The 19480-nt window shown below is 43.9% G+C and overlaps 1 protein-coding gene across 5 annotated transcripts in view; it reads left to right on the top strand.

Annotated features, from left to right (window-relative positions):
• Positions 1-19480, top strand: part of LOC143996134 (protein nucleotidyltransferase YdiU-like) — a 120126-nt gene that overhangs the window by 33898 nt on the left and 66748 nt on the right. For all 5 annotated transcript variants that reach the window (XM_077490999.1, XM_077490998.1, XM_077491002.1 and 2 more), the window contains exons 8-11: positions 6342-6409; positions 7650-7737; positions 15712-15781; positions 18264-18336. In XM_077490999.1, coding sequence (XP_077347125.1) covers positions 6342-6409; positions 7650-7737; positions 15712-15781; positions 18264-18336 — 299 coding nt within the window. The remainder of the gene's footprint in view (positions 1-6341; positions 6410-7649; positions 7738-15711; positions 15782-18263; positions 18337-19480) is intronic.

Here is a 19480-nt window from a genome sequence, read left to right as displayed (position 1 = left end):
AAAACCATTATTGGGTAGTATATCGGGGTACCTAGCGCTATAAAAACCTGGCGGTGAACCTAAAAAAATAACTAGCTACCTAGCGACAGTAGCGACACTGATGCAGCGATCAGAAAAATTATCGCTTAGTGACACTGGCAAAAGGGGGTGAAAGGGTTAACTAGGGGCAATCAGGATGTTAAAACCATTATTGGGTAGTATATCGGGGTACCTAGCGATATAAAAACCTGGCGGTGAACCTAAAAAAATAACTAGCTACCTAGCGACAGTAGCGACACTAATGCAGCGATCAGAAAAATGATCGCTTAGTGACCGTGGCAAAAGGGGGTGAAAGGGTTAACTAGCGGCAATCAGGATGTTAAAACCATTATTGGGTAGTATATCGGGGTACCTAGCGCTATAAAAACCTGGCGGTGAACCTAAAAAAATAACTATCTATCTAGCGACAGTAGCGACACTGATGCAGCGATCAGAAAAATGATCGCTTGGTGACAGTGGCAAAAGGGGGTGAAAGGGTTAACTAGGGGCAATCAGGATGTTAAAACCATTATTGGGTAGTATATCGGGGTACCTAGCGCTATAAAAACCTGGCGGTGAACCTACAAAAATAACTAGCTACCTAGCGACAGTAGCGACACTGATGCAGCGATCAGAAAAATTATCGCTTAGTGACACTGGAAAAAGGGGGTGAAAGGGTTAACTAGGGGCAATCAGGATGTTAAAACCATTATTGGGTAGTATATCGGGGTACCTAGCGATATAAAAACCTGGCGGTGAACCTAAAAAAATAACTAGCTACCTAGCGACAGTAGCGACACTAATGCAGCGATCAGAAAAATGATCGCTTGGTGACAGTGGCAAAAGGGGGTGAAAGGGTTAACTAGGGGCAATCAGGATGTTAAAACCATTATTGGGTAGTATATCGGGGTACCTAGCGCTATGAAAACCTGGCGGTGAACCTAAAAAAATAACTAGCTACCTAGCGACAGTAGCGACACTGATGCAGCGATCAGAAAAATGATCGCTTAGTGACAGTGGCAAAAGGGGGTGAAAGGGTTAACTAGGGGCAATCAGGATGTTAAAACCATTATTGGGTAGTATATCGGGGTACCTAGCGATATAAAAACCTGGCGGTGAACCTAAAAAAATAACTAGCTACCTAGCGACACTAGCGACACTGATGCAGCGATCAGAAAAATTATCGCTTAGTGACACTGGCAAAAGGGAGTGAAAGGGTTAACTCTAGGGGCAATCAGGGGGTTAAATCTTTATTGGGGGGTGATAGGGGGCTACCCTGGACCTAACACTAACTGCCCTGACAGTTTTTACTTTTACAACTGGCACTGAATGCATTGATCAGTAAAGAAATGATCAATGCAATCAGTGACACTGTGACTGGGGGGGGGGGGGGTTTGTGTACCTATGTGTACCTATGTGTCAGTGTAGTGTTTTGGTGCACTTACTTTGTGTCTTCTCCTCGTAGTCCGGTCAAAAAGACCGCCCCGAGGAGAATGACATCACTTCCTCCTTCCTGTGTAAACAATACACAGTGGGAGGAAGTTCGTCATTGGCCAGGAGCGATCGAGAGGGGGTGGCCAGAAACCAACGGCCATCCCCTCATCACGGATCGCTCCCGGAGGGAAACAGACCGCCGTATCCAGCGGGAGGGGGTCCGATCGGACCCCCCACCCGCTGGAAGGCAGGCACGTACATGTACGTGCTTGTGCCTGCCTGTGCCATTGTGATGACGTACAATGGCAATACGGCGGTCCTTAAGTGGTTAATGCTGCAATCACCTCAGTGACCAGTTTCACATGTCCAGTGGATAATGCACTGATGTTAAAGGATCCAGCAAGTTAAGGTTGTATTTTCCTTTTAAAGACAAGATGTCTTTTGCAGTTCTGGCTGCAATTGGAGTAGCTCAGTCCATTAACCCCTTAACGTCTGCTCCACTATTGTGGTGGAGCACATTTTGAGTCACGCCAATGCATTGGAATGTGGACTCCAAGGGGTTAAGGAACAGGTGTGAGATACCTGAAATTTCTGCCTGGTCAGCAGGCCCGGCAAGGGGCTGGTGTATTTGGCGCACTGTGTCTCACAGATGCTATGAAGGACTCGATCGTTTAAGCCCTATGGCTTATACTTGGACTAGTGCATTTTTGCACAGGTCCGTGGCTGAGATATTGATCAGCCGAAGCACCAGGTGAAAACCCTTAGCCAGTCTATGTCCCTTCCTGAGGTACGACTATTTAGAGTGGATAAGTACATCCAAAAGGGGTAAAGCTCTCTTTACCAGTAAAAGGAGGTTCAAACAGTTCTCCTTTAATCATGCAGCCTCTCCTATGCCTGGGTATCTGCCTTTAGACAGTCTGGACAGTCTCAATCGTCAGGTTCAGGAGAAAGTTCCCAGGGGCAGCACCAGGATCTTAGGGGCAGAAAGGCCATGAAGCAGAATGCTAAGGCCCTCTCATGAAGGCGCACCCCCACTTGTTTCAGTGAGGGAAAAGGTCTTGCGATTCTCAAAGTCTGGCAGGAACAATGTTAAGAGCAGAGGGATTTCTGCGATTTTTCTTCTCAGAGTTTCAAGAGCCCGGATGGCCCAGTCGGCTTTCAAACTGAGGGTCTGGGGTTTGGGTCCTGTTTGGGTGCTAGCTGTGGGGTCTTTGGGGTTGCTGATGCGGCAGTCTTTATGGAAGAGTGGCCATTCCTTACGTGTTTTATTCAAAGACTGCTTTAAGACACCATCCTGTCGGTCTGGAATCAGTTATCCAGCAGGAGGGAAAATCTTTATCCTGCAAGGTGTTAACAGATGCCAGCCTTCTAGGCTGGGGTGCAGCCCTGGAAGAAGATCCTGTCCAGGGGAGATGGTCCAGGTTAGAGGACCTTGCCTCTCAACTTTGTTGCAAATTTCAGGCAGTACATCTGGCCATAGAATCTTGGCGGTCAGATTACGGGACTGTCCTGGCAGGATTCAGTCTGACAGAGCCACGGCAATGGCTTACATAAAAAAAAAATAATAAAAAGGGGAATAATGTTCCAGCTTTGGTAGAACACAACACTCCTTGCCTATCGGCAATTTTAATATTTCAGGCGTACTAGTTGAGTCGCCAGCAATTATTTCTGGGAGAATGATCTCTTCACCCAGATATCTTCCTAGCAATATGTCAGATGGGGTACTCCGGACATGGACCTATTCATGTCCACATTCATTACGAGGGTCGACAATTTTATGTCAAATAAGGGGTCCGCTAGCAGGTGGAACAGACGCAGTAGTCTTCCCAGGGGATCAGTTTTTCACTGATCTATGCATTTCCTCCAGTTCTGCTACGTCCGCACCTTCTCCGCAGGATAAGCGGGAACAAAAGGAGGTGATTCTAGTGGCCCTAGCCGGGTCCCAGAAGATCTTAATTTGTCAAGATCATAAATAGGGCAGTAGAAGTCTTTTGGACTCTGCCATTATAGCCAGACCTTCTTGCACAAGGTCCGGTATTTCATCCTGCTTTACGGACAAGGAGTTTAACAGGTTTGACTGTTGAATCCCACTCTATAAAAGATCGTGGGTGATCTCCTTCAGTAGTGTCTACTTTGACTAAGCCCAGGAAGCTGGCTTCCAGAATCACTTACTTTAGATTCTGGAAGGCATAGGTTTCTTGCTATGGATTCAGGGGTTGGCACCCCAGGAAGTATGTCAATAGGCAGGATTCCTGCATATGGAATCTGAAATGAAGCTGGTCTTGACTTTATCAAGAGCCAGATCCAGGCCATGTCGATGTCTTTTCCTATGGCCTCTTGCTTCCCATTCTTGGTGCGTAGCTTATTCAGGGGGTAACACGGTTTATTCCCCCTATCAAGGCACCTCAGCTTTGCTGAATCAGCCGTTTGAACCTTAAGAGAAATTCTCTTGGTTCTTTGACAAGAAAGATAATCTCTTTTGCTTGCCATTTCTTCTGCTAGAAGAGTATTGGAACTAACGGCTCTGTCTTGTAAGAGCCATATTTCATCATGCATAAGGATGAGGTGGTTTTATGTCCTCATGCTGAATTCTTACCAAAAGTGGTAGCAGGTTTTCATTTAAACCAAGATAATATTCTTACTTCTTTCTCCCCAGAAGCCTTATTTTGGGGAAGAGAAAGCACTACAGTCTCTTGATGTAGTAAGAGCAATCAGAATCTACTTAGAGGCGACCGATCAGGTTCGCAAAACACAGATTTTGTTTGTACTGCCAGAGGGTCCAAGATATGTACAGGCAGTGTCAAGATCCACTATTTTCCAGATGGATTTGTCAAGTGATTGATCAAGCTTCAGCTTAAAGTGGAGGTCCACCCTAAAGTGGACCTTCCGCTCATCGGAACCCTCCCCCCCTCCGGCGCCACAATTGGCACCTTTCAGGGGGAGGGGGGTGCAGATACCTGTACAGTACAGGTATCTGCACCCACTTCCGGGATAGCTCTCTGCGGAAAGGGGCGTAGATTACGCCCCTTTCCGCAAGTGCCCGCCCCTTTCCGCAAGTGCCCCGCTGCCTGCTGGGAAACACACAGATCCCAGAGGCAGCGGGGACCGTCCTTATTGCGCAGCGTGACTCGCGCATGCGCAGTAGGGAACCGGGAAATGAAGCCGAAAGGCTCCATTTCCTGATTCCCAAGATGGCGGTGGCAGCACCCGAGAGACGATCTAGAGATTGGCTTCGGGTGCCGACATCGCGGGCGCGCTGGACAGGTAAGTGTCACTATTTTAAAAGTCAGCAGCTGCAGTATTTGTAGCTGCTGGCTTTAAAAAAAAAAAAAAAAACGCGGAGTCCCGGCAGACTCCCGCTTTAAAGAAGAAAGTTCTTCCTTCTCAGATTAAGAGCACACTCATCCAGGGCGATTAGTGCCTCTTGGGTGGTGCAACATCAGGCCTCTATGGCTCAGATCTGTAAGACTGCAACTTGGTCTTTGGTTCAGACGTTTATCCGATTTTTTTCAAATCGATATTAAGGGTCATGAGGATATTGCCCTTGGGCACAGCATACTCTTCAGGCTGCAGTATGAGTCCTCTGGCCTCCTGTTTTTTTGGTTTGTCTCCCCCCCCTTCAGTTGCCATTAATATGGGACATCCCACATAGTTATTACTATGGCTCTTTGCCCCCTGATGTAAGAAAAGAAAATAGGATTTTTAAAACTGCTTACTTGTAAAATCCTTTTCTTTGATGTACATCAGGGGACACAGAGGTCCCTCCCTTCTTCTTCTTATACACTTTGATTGCTTGGCTACAAAACTGAGGACTCCCACTAATGGGAGGGGTTATATAGGGGAAGTACACGCCTTAAGGGGCGTGCCAGTGTCCAGCACCTGATATGCCAATATTACCCACATAGTTATTACTATGGCTCTGTGTCCACTGATGTACATCAAAGAAAAGGATTTTACAGGTAAGCTGTTTTAAAAATCCTATTTTTGCAAGGTTATCGTTTACAATCACTTTAAGTATTAAGGAATATTATAGTGTATTTATCATGTGAACTTGTATTCTGGCCATGCAAGGCATAATAAGATTCAGTATAACACCCAGGCCCCCTCCTGCCTACTTTCCTTTCCTGTACCCCGCCCTCTTCGCTGTTGGAACTGAAATACCTGGTAATTCTGGCTATTGGGATCATGTGACTCATTCCTTTCCTTCCATGTGACAGTTCTGGTGTTTGGTGATTTGCCTAGCCCTGTCACATTGGGTGGGGGTAGGGGTCCTAAATAAAAAAAAAAAAAACGTTTTTAAGCATCAAAGCCCAACTTCAGGGATTAGAAAAATCTACACTACCAATGGAGACTAAGGTTTACTGGTAACATGTTGATCTTTCCGTTCCCATGCACCGTTTACTGATTACTTAAACACCCACATTCTGTGGTGGTCCTGACCAGTTATAGTTTGGAGCAGTTGCTGTTTGTTTGTACCGTTTGTTATTTGGTAAAGGGGGGTGTACTTGGTGCCTTTGCTGCCATTGTGCTATATTCTGGGTGTCCAGTGGACCTCTGTACCTTTTAAAGAGGGGTGGGCTACCTCCAAGCATACCTTCCCTCAATCTATCCATTATTTTATGTGCTACTACTATGGAGGCTCTCAACATATATAGAGATTGCAGATACTACTGGGGTGCCGTGACGTGGCCTCTGCAGCTTACACATGTATTTTAAAAATTTGTGTAAACTAAACCCCTGTTTTTTTAACAAGAACTGTTAGACAGGGCAATTTGGTTTGTTGCAGACTGGCTGGTAAGTGAGCTGGGAATTTTTCTTTGTTGTTTGACATGAATCTATGAATTTACATTTTCATTTCCTGGAATTGACATATATATTTTTCATAACAGTCTTGTTGTAAGCAATGATGCGGTTTGGAGAGACCAGTTCTACAATGGAAATGTGAAGAAAGAACGGGGTAAGGTTTAGTACAGTGGATTGTATTTTTTTAACATTTAAACAAAATAATTGTGTTACGCTATCAAAGAGCTAATGCATAAATAATACAACCCATTAGCATAGGGATATTGCATAAAAATCATCATGTGAAAAATCAATTAATCAAAAAGTATCCAAAGAGGATATTTCAATAAAGTGCACAGTTCAAAATCAGCCCCAAAAAAGTGAACAGTGCAAGAGAATTCTTGAAGTAAATGTGTATATCACCTCAATCTTCTGATGTAACCATATGCCACTCCACGCCCAGGTGCGCACCCAACTGACAATCTGCTTACCGACAGGTAAGACCAGGCTGTGGCCTGGCTGCACTTTTTAGGAGAGATCCCTGCTGGGATGGATGGATGGCACACTTCAAGACACAGAATAAGGGCTCCCAGAACACTCTGCAGAAGAAGCTCAGGGGACTATAGAGATAAGGAAGAAACTCATAGTGTAGTAGTATAAAACTTTATTTATTTATTAAAACGGGATACTACTCACACAAGGCAGATGTTATCAGGCAAGTAGATACCTCGGCACACTCATCAGCCTAGCAGGTATGATTCCATGCTGTAACTCAACTCAACATGTTTCGTCCATTTGGACATCATCCAATCATATAGGAGTGACTCCTACACCCCTAAATGTCGTCCCATTAGATGAAACTTTGGTACTTCCCTTTTTTTTGTTTGATCAATGTATTAAAGATTTTATAAAAATGTGCACAATGTGATCATTTAAAATGAAGTGCCCAGTGCCTCCAAAAAAATTGTAGTTCCAGCTAATCAGCTTTTTCCTTTTTTTTTCTGTTCTTTTTTTTTTATAAATATGCCCCTCAGTGTAAAATAAATGGATCACAACTTTATTGACAGTAGTGGAAGTTAAAGTAATACAAACCTCCCATTGGGAAGATTTCCCTTCACTTCCTGTCTTATAGCCAAAATAGGAAGTGAGAGGAAATCCTTCCAAAGTGAGGGAATCCCTGTTTGTCACCAGGGTCACTGAAACTAGTGTCCTATTTGAAAGATTTCCTCTATATTCCTGTTCTGAGGACAACTCAAAATTTAGGATTTTCTTTCACTTTCAGAGATAACGGTATACAGGATGAATAGAGAGGGTGAATCTCCCTAAGGGAATTTTCTTTTTATACAGCATATTACATTATTAACTTGCAGAAAAAATTGTTATGTAATAATTTAAGTTATTTATGTTTTATACAGGAGCAATGGTATTAAGGGTTGCAAAATCATGGTTTCGGATTGGTTCACTTGAAATTTTAGCCAATTATGGGGAATTCAACCTGCTAAGGTAAGGCTTTATCAACTAAAACATATGCATATAAAAAAGAGAGACAAGTCAGCACTAAGGTATTACAAACAGGTTGCTAGCAAGGTGAGGATAGAGATACGCACCCTAAAAAAATCAGAAATAAAGGTACAGGGGAACCTTGGATTGCGAGTAACACGGTTACCGAGCATTTTGCATATGCGCAATACGCAATACGAGCAATTATTTATTTATTTTTTATTCTGACTCGGTTTGCGAGTGTTGTCTTGGAAAACAAGCAGTATTCAAGCCTCTGCGGTGTGCAGTACCGCATTTGGCCAGAGGTGCGGGGGCACCGGTGACACTCAGAGCCGTTCAGAAATACTCGGAAATACTCCATTCCAGAGCCTTTTCGAGGGTTTACAAGAGCAGCTGAGCAATCTTCGAGTATTTCCGAGTCTCTCCGCCCACCCCACCTCTGGCCATATGCAGATTTAGCATGCAATAGAAGTCAATGTGGACCGAACTATCGTCATTTACATTGACTTCTGTGGGGGAACTCGCTTGACATGCGAGTGCTTTGGATTACAAACTTCCTCCTGGAATGGATTATGCTTGGAATCCAAGGTTCCACTGTATTTCCAGCACCAATACACAAAATATCTCAAACTGTGAATCAATTGATAAGCAATCATATAAACAAAGTGAATATGCAGTACTTTGGATTAGGAGCATAATTAGTTGCAGAAGCATGCTTGTAATCCAAAGCACTCTTATATATTAAAGCAAGTTTACTCATAGGAGTCAATGGAAATTTAGATAATGTGTTCCAGTGCCACTGCTGGCGTATGCAGTACCGCATGTGGCCAGAGGTGCGGGGGAGCCAGAGACACTCAAAAACCGAGTGTCACCGAGGGTCTTTGAGCATCTCCGAGCGTCACCGGTGCCCCCGCACCTCTGGCCACCACCGGTACTGCACACCCCAGAGGCTTGAATCCTTGAATGCTCGCAAACCAAGGCAGGATTAAAAAAAAAAATTTGTATTGCAAAACGCTCGTAAACCGCTTTACTTGCAATTTGAGGTATTACTGTACACAAATACATTGCTATTCTTGTTATAATGTGCTTGAAACCACAATATATGTGTTAAATGTTTATAACCAAAAAAGTCTAAATGAAGTCCATATATAAGTGCATAAAAATAAATATAACACCCACCACCAAATAAGATCCGTGTCAGATCTTCCAATGTATGGTCACTGTCTGTTACCCAATTGATTACAAACTCACCATAAAGACGTTTACAATAAATGCAGCAGCAACAGCCTGATCTCTCTGAGCAGATCGCTCTCTTCTTGCAGTTACAGCCCAGTAACAGACATACCACCTCTGTCCTTTCCTTCTTGCAGTGTTGTACACCAACCAGAACTGTATCAATGAAACTCAAAGGGAGACCACAATAGTGTAGTATTTATTAAAATAATACACAATCCAACAATTATCTACTAAAAATTGACAGCATCCAAGCAATATATAAAGACAGCCAGTAAACTCACATGAAAAGCCTCTGCTCTGAGATCCATGCAGCAGGTAGACATCAGCCCTATAAACCTCACCCTATGTGTTTCGGCCAATAGAATAGGCTTTTGTGTGTATGTGTGTGTGTGTGTGTGTGTGTATGTATGTGTATATATATATATATATATATATATATATATATATATATATATATATATATATAATGTGTGTGTGTGTGTATGTTATCCATTGCAACCAGTTTCTTTCTATCATGGTTTAATCTGCACTGTAAAAAATGAGTTGGAGGTTCATAAATTGGCACGGACAGCACAGAGTCCTTACCATAGCAAGCAAACATATACCTGCAGGTTGTCCATATGTATTTTTTATTGTGAATTACTTTTACATTTTTGTTTTTTTCTTCGTGTCTTGAGTGTTCCACATGCCAAACACAGTCAGTAAGCAAATTCCAACTCAGAGAAACTGAAACATTTTGCAAATACAGCAGAGAGCCGCATGCACTAATTTGTGGCATGTGGTGGTGGTGGGTAGGTGTTAACTCAGCCAAACGCTGAAGTCAAATCTTGTAGAATAAGCACAGTTGGGTGTAGCGTAAGAGATATAAAAAGGCGTGTGGGCATCGGTCAGTGCTCACTTTTATTTTGTCATGGTATCCTTATAAATGTCGTACCAATCACAGGCTACTTTGATCCCACACCTCATGGGAACCAATATTTAATTTCAGATATTGCATACTGCTGTGTAGGAGGAGATAATGTACTTAGTTCCATTATCAATCAAGGGTTTACTGTATTCATAAAGTTTCACCAAAAGTCTTACTTTAGACCTTTATACTTTAAGAAAATAAATGAAATAAAGAGAAAAATTAGCAGTTCCTACAACTTAAGAATAAGCTCCCGCCCCTCAGGCAAAAAAACAGTTGAGATGTCTATAGCCATCTCCTTGTGCATGGTTTTAATCTGACACAATAGATGCGCAGTTTTATTCATTACAGAGATGCTAGAGGCATCCTGTACATCAGGGGTGCCCAACCAGTGGCCCGTGGAGCCCTCTGATGTGGCCCGCGACCTCCTGCTCTGAGATAGAATAGAAAGAATACTGTTATTAAAAGTTTATTACTAAAATCACAGTATATATATGGGCATATCTTTTCTGCAGTGGTTACTGGGCTGCTTTGAAACTGATCCGCAGGTGCAGAGCAGTTTACCTGCAAGTTATCTGCAATGAGCCATAGACTTCTATTATTACCTGCGAGTTTGGTGAGCTTTCTGAAAGTGCACCAAACCTGCAGAATATAATAGAAGTCTATTGCAAACGGCAGGAAAGCCAAAGGTACACTGCGTTGCACACATAGTGCGGATAAACCGCAGTGCATTAGTGTGAAAGCAACTTTGGACTCCTTTCACATGGTCAGTCCGACAGTCCGACCAATTGGACCATTCACCTCTAAGAAGTGGCAGACATAAACCAACTTGTGTTCTACCTCCAATACGATCCGCCAAAAAAAGTATTGTGGGCTGCGTCCATGTCCGCTCTGCAAATGCAGAGTAGACACAGACATGCCATCCACCCGCTCCGCTCATTGTGGCCCGCGACTGGTTACTAAGTTGCTTAAGTGGTCCTCGCTCTTCAAAAGGTTGGGCACCCCTGCTGTACATGATCACTTAATCCCCAGCAGTGCCCTCTTCTTTGATAGATGGATGTTGGTTTATGTTTCTGGTGTTTTTTCTTTGCAACATACTATTCCTTCCATTAATAGGTGCACATTAAAGCCAAACTTAACCATATATAAGATGCTACTATCGAATCCAGTTATGAATTTGAATTAAAATAGTTAAAGTGGAGCTCCAGTCTCTGAAGTGAAAAAAGCTGTAGCTGCTGACTTTTAATAAACAGACACTCACTTGTCCCACGATCCAGCGGTGTGCTCACCCTAGTCATGCTCTTCCTGTGTCCTCCCACACTGGCATCTTCACTATGGGCACCCGGCTGTGACAGCTTGAGGCTTCTCAGCAGGGTGCCCACTGCGCTGCGCTCTGTGACTGGTCCCAAAGTTTTTTGGGTCCTGTCCCAGAAGACTTTGGGAGGTAGGGGTGGGAGGAGAACTTTTGCTTCCGATTGCCTAAAGCGATCAAAGCGGAAGTGGGAATGGGTACCTGTAAAAATCAAGTACCCGCCCTCCACCCCCTAGAATTTTTCGTTAAAGTATATAAACAGTAAGAAAGCGAGACCAGAACATATTGGCCCCAAAAAGGATGATGAAGGGAATTTGGCTACAAAGGACCGAAAGAAGGCAAAAGTTTTGAATATTTTCTTCTCCTCAGTCTTTACAAAGGAAACGGGGGGGGGGGGGATACAGTAACCAAGACTGTAATGTTAATGTTCGTAACACATCTCAGGAAGCACCCTCATGGCTAACAGAAGGCAGAATCAGAAATAGACTTGAAAAACTTAACATAAATAAGTCACCGGGACCAGAAGGCTTACACCCGAGGGTCCTTAAAGATAAAGTAAACCCTGGTGTTTTTTTTCTTCCTTTCTTCTTCCCTGCAAAGTAAAGGCATAACATGCTAGTATGCATCGCATACTAGTACCATATGTGACACTTACCTGCAAACAAAGCTCACACCGTCCCGCTGGAGGCCGCATCCATCTTCACCTGTCTTCCTTGTGGGGCTGCGGACTCCAGCTGTGTGACTTGCCGGAGCTGTGTGATGTCACTCCCGCGCATGCGTGCAGGAGCCACGGGTCACGGCACACGCTCCTGAAGAAACAGAACGGGCGGCCTTCAGAGAGCATGCAGCAAATACATAATTGGTGTAGTATACCGTAGCTATGTCCTAAACGGCTCACGTTTAAGAGATATTTACAGTACCTGTAGATAAGCCTTATTCTAGGCTTACCTATAGGTACGAATTATGCAGGGAGGTATACAACCTCTTTAAGGAGCTCATCCAGGTGATAGCCAGACCATTGTTCCTAATTTTCATGGACAGTTTTCTAACTGGAATGGTGCCAGCTGATTGGAGAAAAACCAACGTGGCACCAATATTTAAAAAAGGGCCGAGACATATCCCTGGGAACTGCAGGCCAGTTAGCCTAACATGAATAGTCTGTAAGTTATTTGAGGGGATGATAAGGGACTATATACAAGATTTTAGTAATGAAAATGGGATCATTAGCAGTAATCAGCATGGATTAATGAAGAATTGTTCTTGCCAAACCAATCTATTAACCTTCTATGAGGAGGTGAGCTGCCATCTAGATAAAGGAAGGCCCCGTAGACTTGGTGTATCTGGATTTTGCAAAGGCATTTGATACAGTTCCCCACAAACGTTTACTTTACAAACTAAGGTCTGTCGGCATGGACCATAGGGTAAGTACCTGGATTAAAAACTGGGTAGAAGGACGAGTCCAAAGGGTGGTGATAAATGGTGAGTACTCGGAATAGTCTGGTGTGGAAAGTGGGGTCCCCCAGGGTTCTGTCCTGGAACCGATCCTGTTTAATTTTTTCAGAAACTATCTAGAGGATGGGATAAACAGCTCAATCTCAGTATTTGCGGATGATACAAAGTTAAGCAGGGCAATAACGTCTACCCAGGATATGGAAACCTCGCAAGACGACCTAAGCAAAATAATGGGGTGGGCAACTATATGGCAAATGAGGTTTAATATTGAAAATGTAAAGTGCCATTTGGGTGCCAAAAATACGAATGCAAGTTACTGGCTAGGGAGAGAACCTCTGAGGGAATCTAGGATGGAAAAGGACCTGGGGGTCCAAGTAGGTGATAGGCTCAGCAATGGCATGCAATGCCAAGCTGCAGCAAGAAAAAACCAACAGAATATTGGCATGCTTTAAAAAGGGGATTAACTCCAGAGATAAAACGATAATTCTCCCACTCTACAATAATCTGGTCCAGCCGCATCTGGAGTATACTGTCCAGTTCTTGTCACCAGTCCTCAGGAAGGATGTACTGGAACTGGAGAGAGTCCAGAGAAGGGCAACAACGCTAATTAAGGGAATAGAGGACCTCAGCTATGGGGAAAGTCTACAAGCATTGAACTTATTCTCTCTGGAGAGGAGACGATTGAGAGAGAATATGATTTCAATGTACAAATACCATACCTGGCGACCCTAGCATAGGGAAAAGACTAAATCGTGAAAGGGAATTTAAAAAGAAATGCAGCCTTTCACTAAAGTTGGAAGAGAAGCTGTTTAGCCATGAACTGTGAAGAGGGTTTTTTACTGTCAGAGCGGTAAGGATGTGGAATTCTCTTTCACAAGCAGTGGCATCCGCAGGGAGCATCGATAGTTTCAAAAATCTATTAGACAGGCACCTTAATGACCACAACATACAGGGGTATGTAATATACTACTGACATATATACACACACACACACACACACACACACATAGCTTGAATTGGATGGACTGGTGTCTTTTTTCAACCTCACCAACCATGTAACCATCCCCCTCCTCCCCAAAAGGTCAATTTTCCAAACAGGAGTCGGGGACGGGGGCCTTAAAGTGGAACTTTGCCTTTTGGGTGGAGCTCCACTTTGAAGTATATATGAGCAGTCATGTGGTGTCTTCCAACACTGCATGCACCCCATTCATTGTCAGCAACACAGTAGATAGGATGGGCAGAATTACACATTCACCAACACCATTTCTAGAAATCACTGGGCCCTGTACAGTCTTCCTGATGGGGGCCCCATCCCCAAATCCTCGACTACACGTCGGTTCCCTCTGTGTACTACTGCCCCCCCCCCATCCAGTTTTTTTGGGCTAGCTCACACTATTGCTCTCTGAAGAGGGATCTGCACCTGGATTGCTCTGCAGAGAACATTTGAAAGGTAGTGAGGTGGTGCATCACCTGGTATAACCACATAAAAACCCGATACGATTTGAACGGGCTTGGGCAAAATTGTGGGTGGTGACAGTGGAGATAATTTTTTTCTGCACAGAAAGCATAGTGTTTGCGGCATACATCATCCACTACCTTTGTATCATAAAGGCTCATTCATCCTGAGCCACTCCGCTCAGCAGGGGATCCATGAGTGGCGTGCCAGTAAAAATGCAGCTCAACCACGTCTATACTGCCCCCACCCCTAACACATTTCCTGCTAATGATCATCCTTGTTATAATGATCTCAGGAAAGCAGGTCCCCCATGGCTGTGTTGCAGTGTCACATGGGGATACTGACTGTTATGGCTGTACTAGGTGTTTCAGACTAACACTGTACAGCCATAACAAAGTCCATACCCAACAGCCATGTGCCATTGACACACAGCCATAGGGGACCTGCTGTTGTCATTAAAATGTTAATGTCAATTAGCACACAGTGGGGAGTCTAGGGACTGTACTTTCCTTTCAGGCATGCTGACTGTCACTGTGTGTCACTTGCTTGTGCACCTCCATCCGCTGCTGGGGTTGCCATGCCAATTTGTGTCTCTCAGACACCTCACATAAGCCTCTGCCCTTACTCCATGGCACCTGCTGAGGGAGCGGAGGTACAACAAATCATTCCGCCAGGGAGGGCATAGCATAGGCAGTGGGTGGCTGGCTGGAACTATAATGTGCAGCAGTACATGTGACTGCACTTTATGTACCTACACCTAAAAATGAAAAAAAAGTTCCTGCTCTGCTCCTGCCTCCTGAGCCCCTCTATTGACCTGATGGTACCCATGGAAATTAAATTTAAGCCTTGGGTAGGGCGTGTGGGCTACTAAAATCAATTTATTATTATAGGCAGAAATGAACAATAAAGTTGGCCAGGCCCCTCTGTTTTGCTGATGGTGCCCGGGCCTGGTACAACAGGGATGGTTGTACTGCCTTATCAGCGCCCCTGACTGCAAGTGCAGTTGCTTCAAAGCTTAGTAAATGAGGTAAAGTTTCACTTTTCAATGAATTCCCAAAGGAAAAAAAAAATCTGCATTTTTGCTTCCTGTCAGATCTGGAGCAACTGCACTTGCAGTTCACAGTATGTTTGCCTTTAATATATCAACCCCAGTGTCACCTTTGAACAAACGTGAAGGTATTTGTAGGATCACCAGGTATTATTACCCTAACAGAGGTCTGAAAAATAAAATGTGGCTAGCGCATTGCCTATAAAGTTTTAAATTTAGAGTTAACGTTTACTGTGTTTTACATACAGCTGCAAAAGTAACTTGATGCACCCTGACAGATGAAGAGAGCAGAGTGAGAACCTCCTCAGTATGCTGCTACTCCTGTATTGTCCAATCACAAGCTTGGGGCGGATCCTAGCCCAGTCTTTATTTTTTAACTGTATGTAATCTACACAGTGGTCAAGAACTTGGTTATGCTGTCTGGCAAGGGTGACTGAATTAAAATGTTAGCTAAACAAAGTGGCAAATTGTTTGGCAGTGAGACAAGTCACACATATGTATTTCAGTTTTATCAGTACTTAATCATTTGATAGTTTGTTAATGCTACACATATTCCATTCTTTCAGGCAGTTAGTGGATTTCATCATTAAAGAACACTTTCCATCCGTTAGCATGACTGATCCTGATAGGCTATTGGTGAGTTTAAAGGATTGATCATTTTGAAGTCAGAGTTCAAGTGTTTGGTTAAAGTGGTGTTCCACAGGAAAAAAAAAAAAAAAAAATCATGAAAATTCCTAAAAAAAAAAAAAATCATTTGGAATTTTTTTTTTAACTCGTCTCCTAAATGCCTGTTGCTAGGGGGTGCCTCGTAGTCTGCCTCCTTCAGTGCCTGGGCTGGTTACATCACTTGCCCTCAGCGCAGGAAGGGCTCAGCTCTGCCCCCTCCTTCCTGTCAGTCATCTGAGACACGTGACAGGTCCCGATGACTGTGCGGCCAATCACGGCATGCGCTGCCGCTTGCGCATGCGCAGTCGGTGCCCAGCTGTGAAGCCACAGCTGGGTGCCCACAGTTGCAATGCCGGCGCCACAGAGCGGAGGGGGGATAAGCGGGGCTTCGATCCCCTCATATCGCTGGACACTGGAACAGGGAAGTGTCCAATTATTAATAGTCAGCAGCTGCAGTATTTGTAGCTGCTGACTTTTCATTTTATTTTATTTTATGGAAACTCTTCTTTAAAGATATATACTTGCTTGGGTTATAGTGTAAGTCATGTTCTTTGTAAAGACATTAAAAGAAAGATCCCAGCCAGCAATGAAGTATCAAGTTTAGATTGTTTTGTAATATGCTAATGACAAGGTAACATGTCCATTGTCTGTCCAGTTGCAATGCTCAAAGCCCAGAGAGCTCTACTCTGACATTCTCTCATTGCCCTCATTATTGCAGTATTTTTCTGATTCAAGTGAATGCAGACGTTTATTAGGTGGAATCATGACAGCTACTTTCTACTTGGAACTGAGGATAGAATAGTAGCACCTGTGTGGCTGTGGGATCATAGCCCAGTAATCAGCCAGATAATGGAAGCAAAACTATGGTGTATTAGTGGACACCATCCTATTCAGACAGCACTAAGGGCTTGCTTGCACCAAGTGTGGTGGAGGAAAGAGTGCAAAGTTGCACGTTTCCCACTCCGCATGAAAACGTATTGCATTCTGCAGACTTTAATTCGAAATGGCATTTGGAAAACATGCATATGTTCACAGCCGCCAAAACACATAGTACCACAGTACCATGCAGTTTGGTGCAGTTTTAAACATCATCCCTGCACCATTTGTGCTTGCTTCATAGGGCAACCCATTGAAATGTATGATCTGTCCTAAAATGTGACACAGGGCAACGCACAAAATAGCTTGCACACTCAGATGCACCTCAGGGTGTGAACTAGCCCTTAAAGTGGTTGTAAAGCCTTAAAGTGGATGTAAACTGTATTTTTTTTTTTATTAAGGCTTGCACCTTGTACAGTATAGGATTTCATGTTATCTGTGCCCAGTCTTGCCAAGAAGAGTTAATCCAGCTCTGAGCATTTTCATCAAAGACTTGTATCTTTTTTTTCAGTGAGATAAAAATTGTCAGACAGAGAAATAGGAGTCCTTTCTCCCCCTTGCTGTGAGTGACAGATGATTTACAAATCTCATGCACAAGCAGAGAGAGACATTCTGTGTACTTCAGATCCCCTCCTCCTTTCTTCTCTAGCTCTCTGAGGATTGGCTGCTCCACACCTCAGCATTATTGGGCATGCTGAAGTGGGAACTTTTCTGGGTTTTGACTGGATGTTAGTGATCATAGCAGAAGTTCAGTGTAAGAAATACACAGGAAAAAATGATTGTTGACAAGGGAAGTGTAGAGGTGGGCAGGGAGTCTACTGACATCACGACTCCACCCACCAAGCTCTGGACAACAAACTCACTCACAGAATCTGCAGTTTTTCGGGTCTCAGACAGAGGGGAGACATTTGACAGGTAAGGAAGCACCCCAGAAGAGGAGGATCAGGGCTGCTCTGTGCAAAACCATTACACAGAGCAGGTTGTTAGGAATGTTTGTTATTTTTGTTTTAAAAAAAAGTGAGGGTTTACAATCACTTGCTTTTGTAAAACCTTACATATACCCAGTGAAATGACTGCCCTCAGGTCATACACAGAGATGAAATAAATCCTCGTACATAAGTTGTACCTGTTTATCTGCAGTCCTCTCTACATCTGTTCAAAGTGAGGAATTTATATAGCTTCTCTGACTGTCAGAAAATAGGGGGTGGAGAGCTGAAGTTACACTCTGCAGAACTTAGTGAGGAGAGCTCTGAGAGCTGATTGGAGGGAAGGGACACACCCTCTTTCACACAACACACAGGACAAGAGCTGAGGCTGTTAATCAGCTGGAGCTCCCTCCCCTGTCACCATTTTTCTCTTGGTGTCAGGAAAAGTTGTCAGGAGTAATTAATGCTGATAGCAGAGGAACAAAGTAGCAGACAGAAATGACACTGAGGTTTACAACCACTTTAATGAATTCATTGTTGGATAGCATATTCCTATATGTGTATGTACTTTTGTGTAAGTCGTGTTTCCCTTAACAGTCTCTAGTTACTCAAGCAATTATTAGTCTGTATAACCAAAGATATCATTACAGGCATTTTTCTCTACCGTGGTTTCTCAGACTGCAGATATGATTGCAAGATGGATGTCTGTAGGATTTGCACATGGTAATTTTCAATTCTATTAGCTTCAAGCAGTATTAAACCCAAAAGCAAACATTTATTATATTGCAGCTTACCAGTTCTTAGATGTGATTGCTGTATTCATTTCCTTTTTAGGGGCTTGTTCACACTTGCTCAAAATATTGACTCTTATCAAACATGCTTATAGCATTAATGCGCATTATTAGGTGCAGTTTATAAGCATTTAATGAGCAATGACAAGCATTTTTGGCTTGTTAAAATCACACCACGAGGGCCTACAATAGCTGGTTGTTAGAGAGCGGGCTGGGAAACGGACCATCATGTCCTTAACAACCAATGAGTTATCAGCTGTCAACGGGGTTCCACGCTGACGGCTGAATGTAAAATAAATAATCGCTGACAATAAAAAAAATCAGGGAAAAAACAGCTTGGGGGTCCAGTCCAATCCAGGCCCTTTGGGTCTGATATAGATTTTGAGTGGTACCCTATGACAAAATGTAAAAAAAAAAAAACGGCCTGGGGTCCCCCCCCCAGGATCCAAACCAGACCCTTATCCAAGCATGCAGGTCAGGAAAGGAAGGGGGACGACCCAACCACCCACCTCCTGAATCATACCAGGCCACGTGTCCTCAACATTGAGGGATGCTTTGGGGTGGGGGGGGCTCTTCCCCACAATTCTGGCCAGTGGTTGTAGGGGTCTGCAGGCAGGGGGGCTTATTGGAATCTGGAAACAAGGGGGCCCCCAGATCGCAGTGCCCCCCCCCATGTTATTGAGTAAGGGGTTTTTTACCCCTACTCATTCACCAAAAATGTGTCAAAAATAAATAAAAACACAAACAGTTTTTGTCAATTTATTTTATTAAAAAACAAAAACAATGTCCCCCCGGTGTAGATCCATTGTCAATCACAATGTCCGCCGGACCCAAAAAGAAAAAAAGACGTTCCACTCACGCTGAAGGCACCTGCCGCCTGCCTGCTCCACTGTCTGACTTTTTTTAAATAGCTAAGGGGCGGGGCCACCTGGCTGACCACCTGGTGGCACCGCCCCCCTTGTGACGTTACCGATTCATCATCTGGTGGATAAGGTCACAAGGGAGGCATTGCCTCACCCCTTAGCTATTTAATAAATGTCAGACGGTGGAGCAGGCAGATGGCAGGAGCCTTCGGC

The sequence above is a fragment of the Lithobates pipiens genome, unplaced genomic scaffold (genome assembly GCF_037356315.1).
Source record: "Lithobates pipiens isolate NorthernLeopardFrog02 unplaced genomic scaffold, aLitPip1_a1.2 Scaffold_19, whole genome shotgun sequence".
Lineage (NCBI taxonomy): Eukaryota > Metazoa > Chordata > Amphibia > Anura > Ranidae > Lithobates > Lithobates pipiens.
Note: the sequence above shows the minus strand (reverse complement) of the source record. Positions and strands in the feature narration are given on the sequence as shown.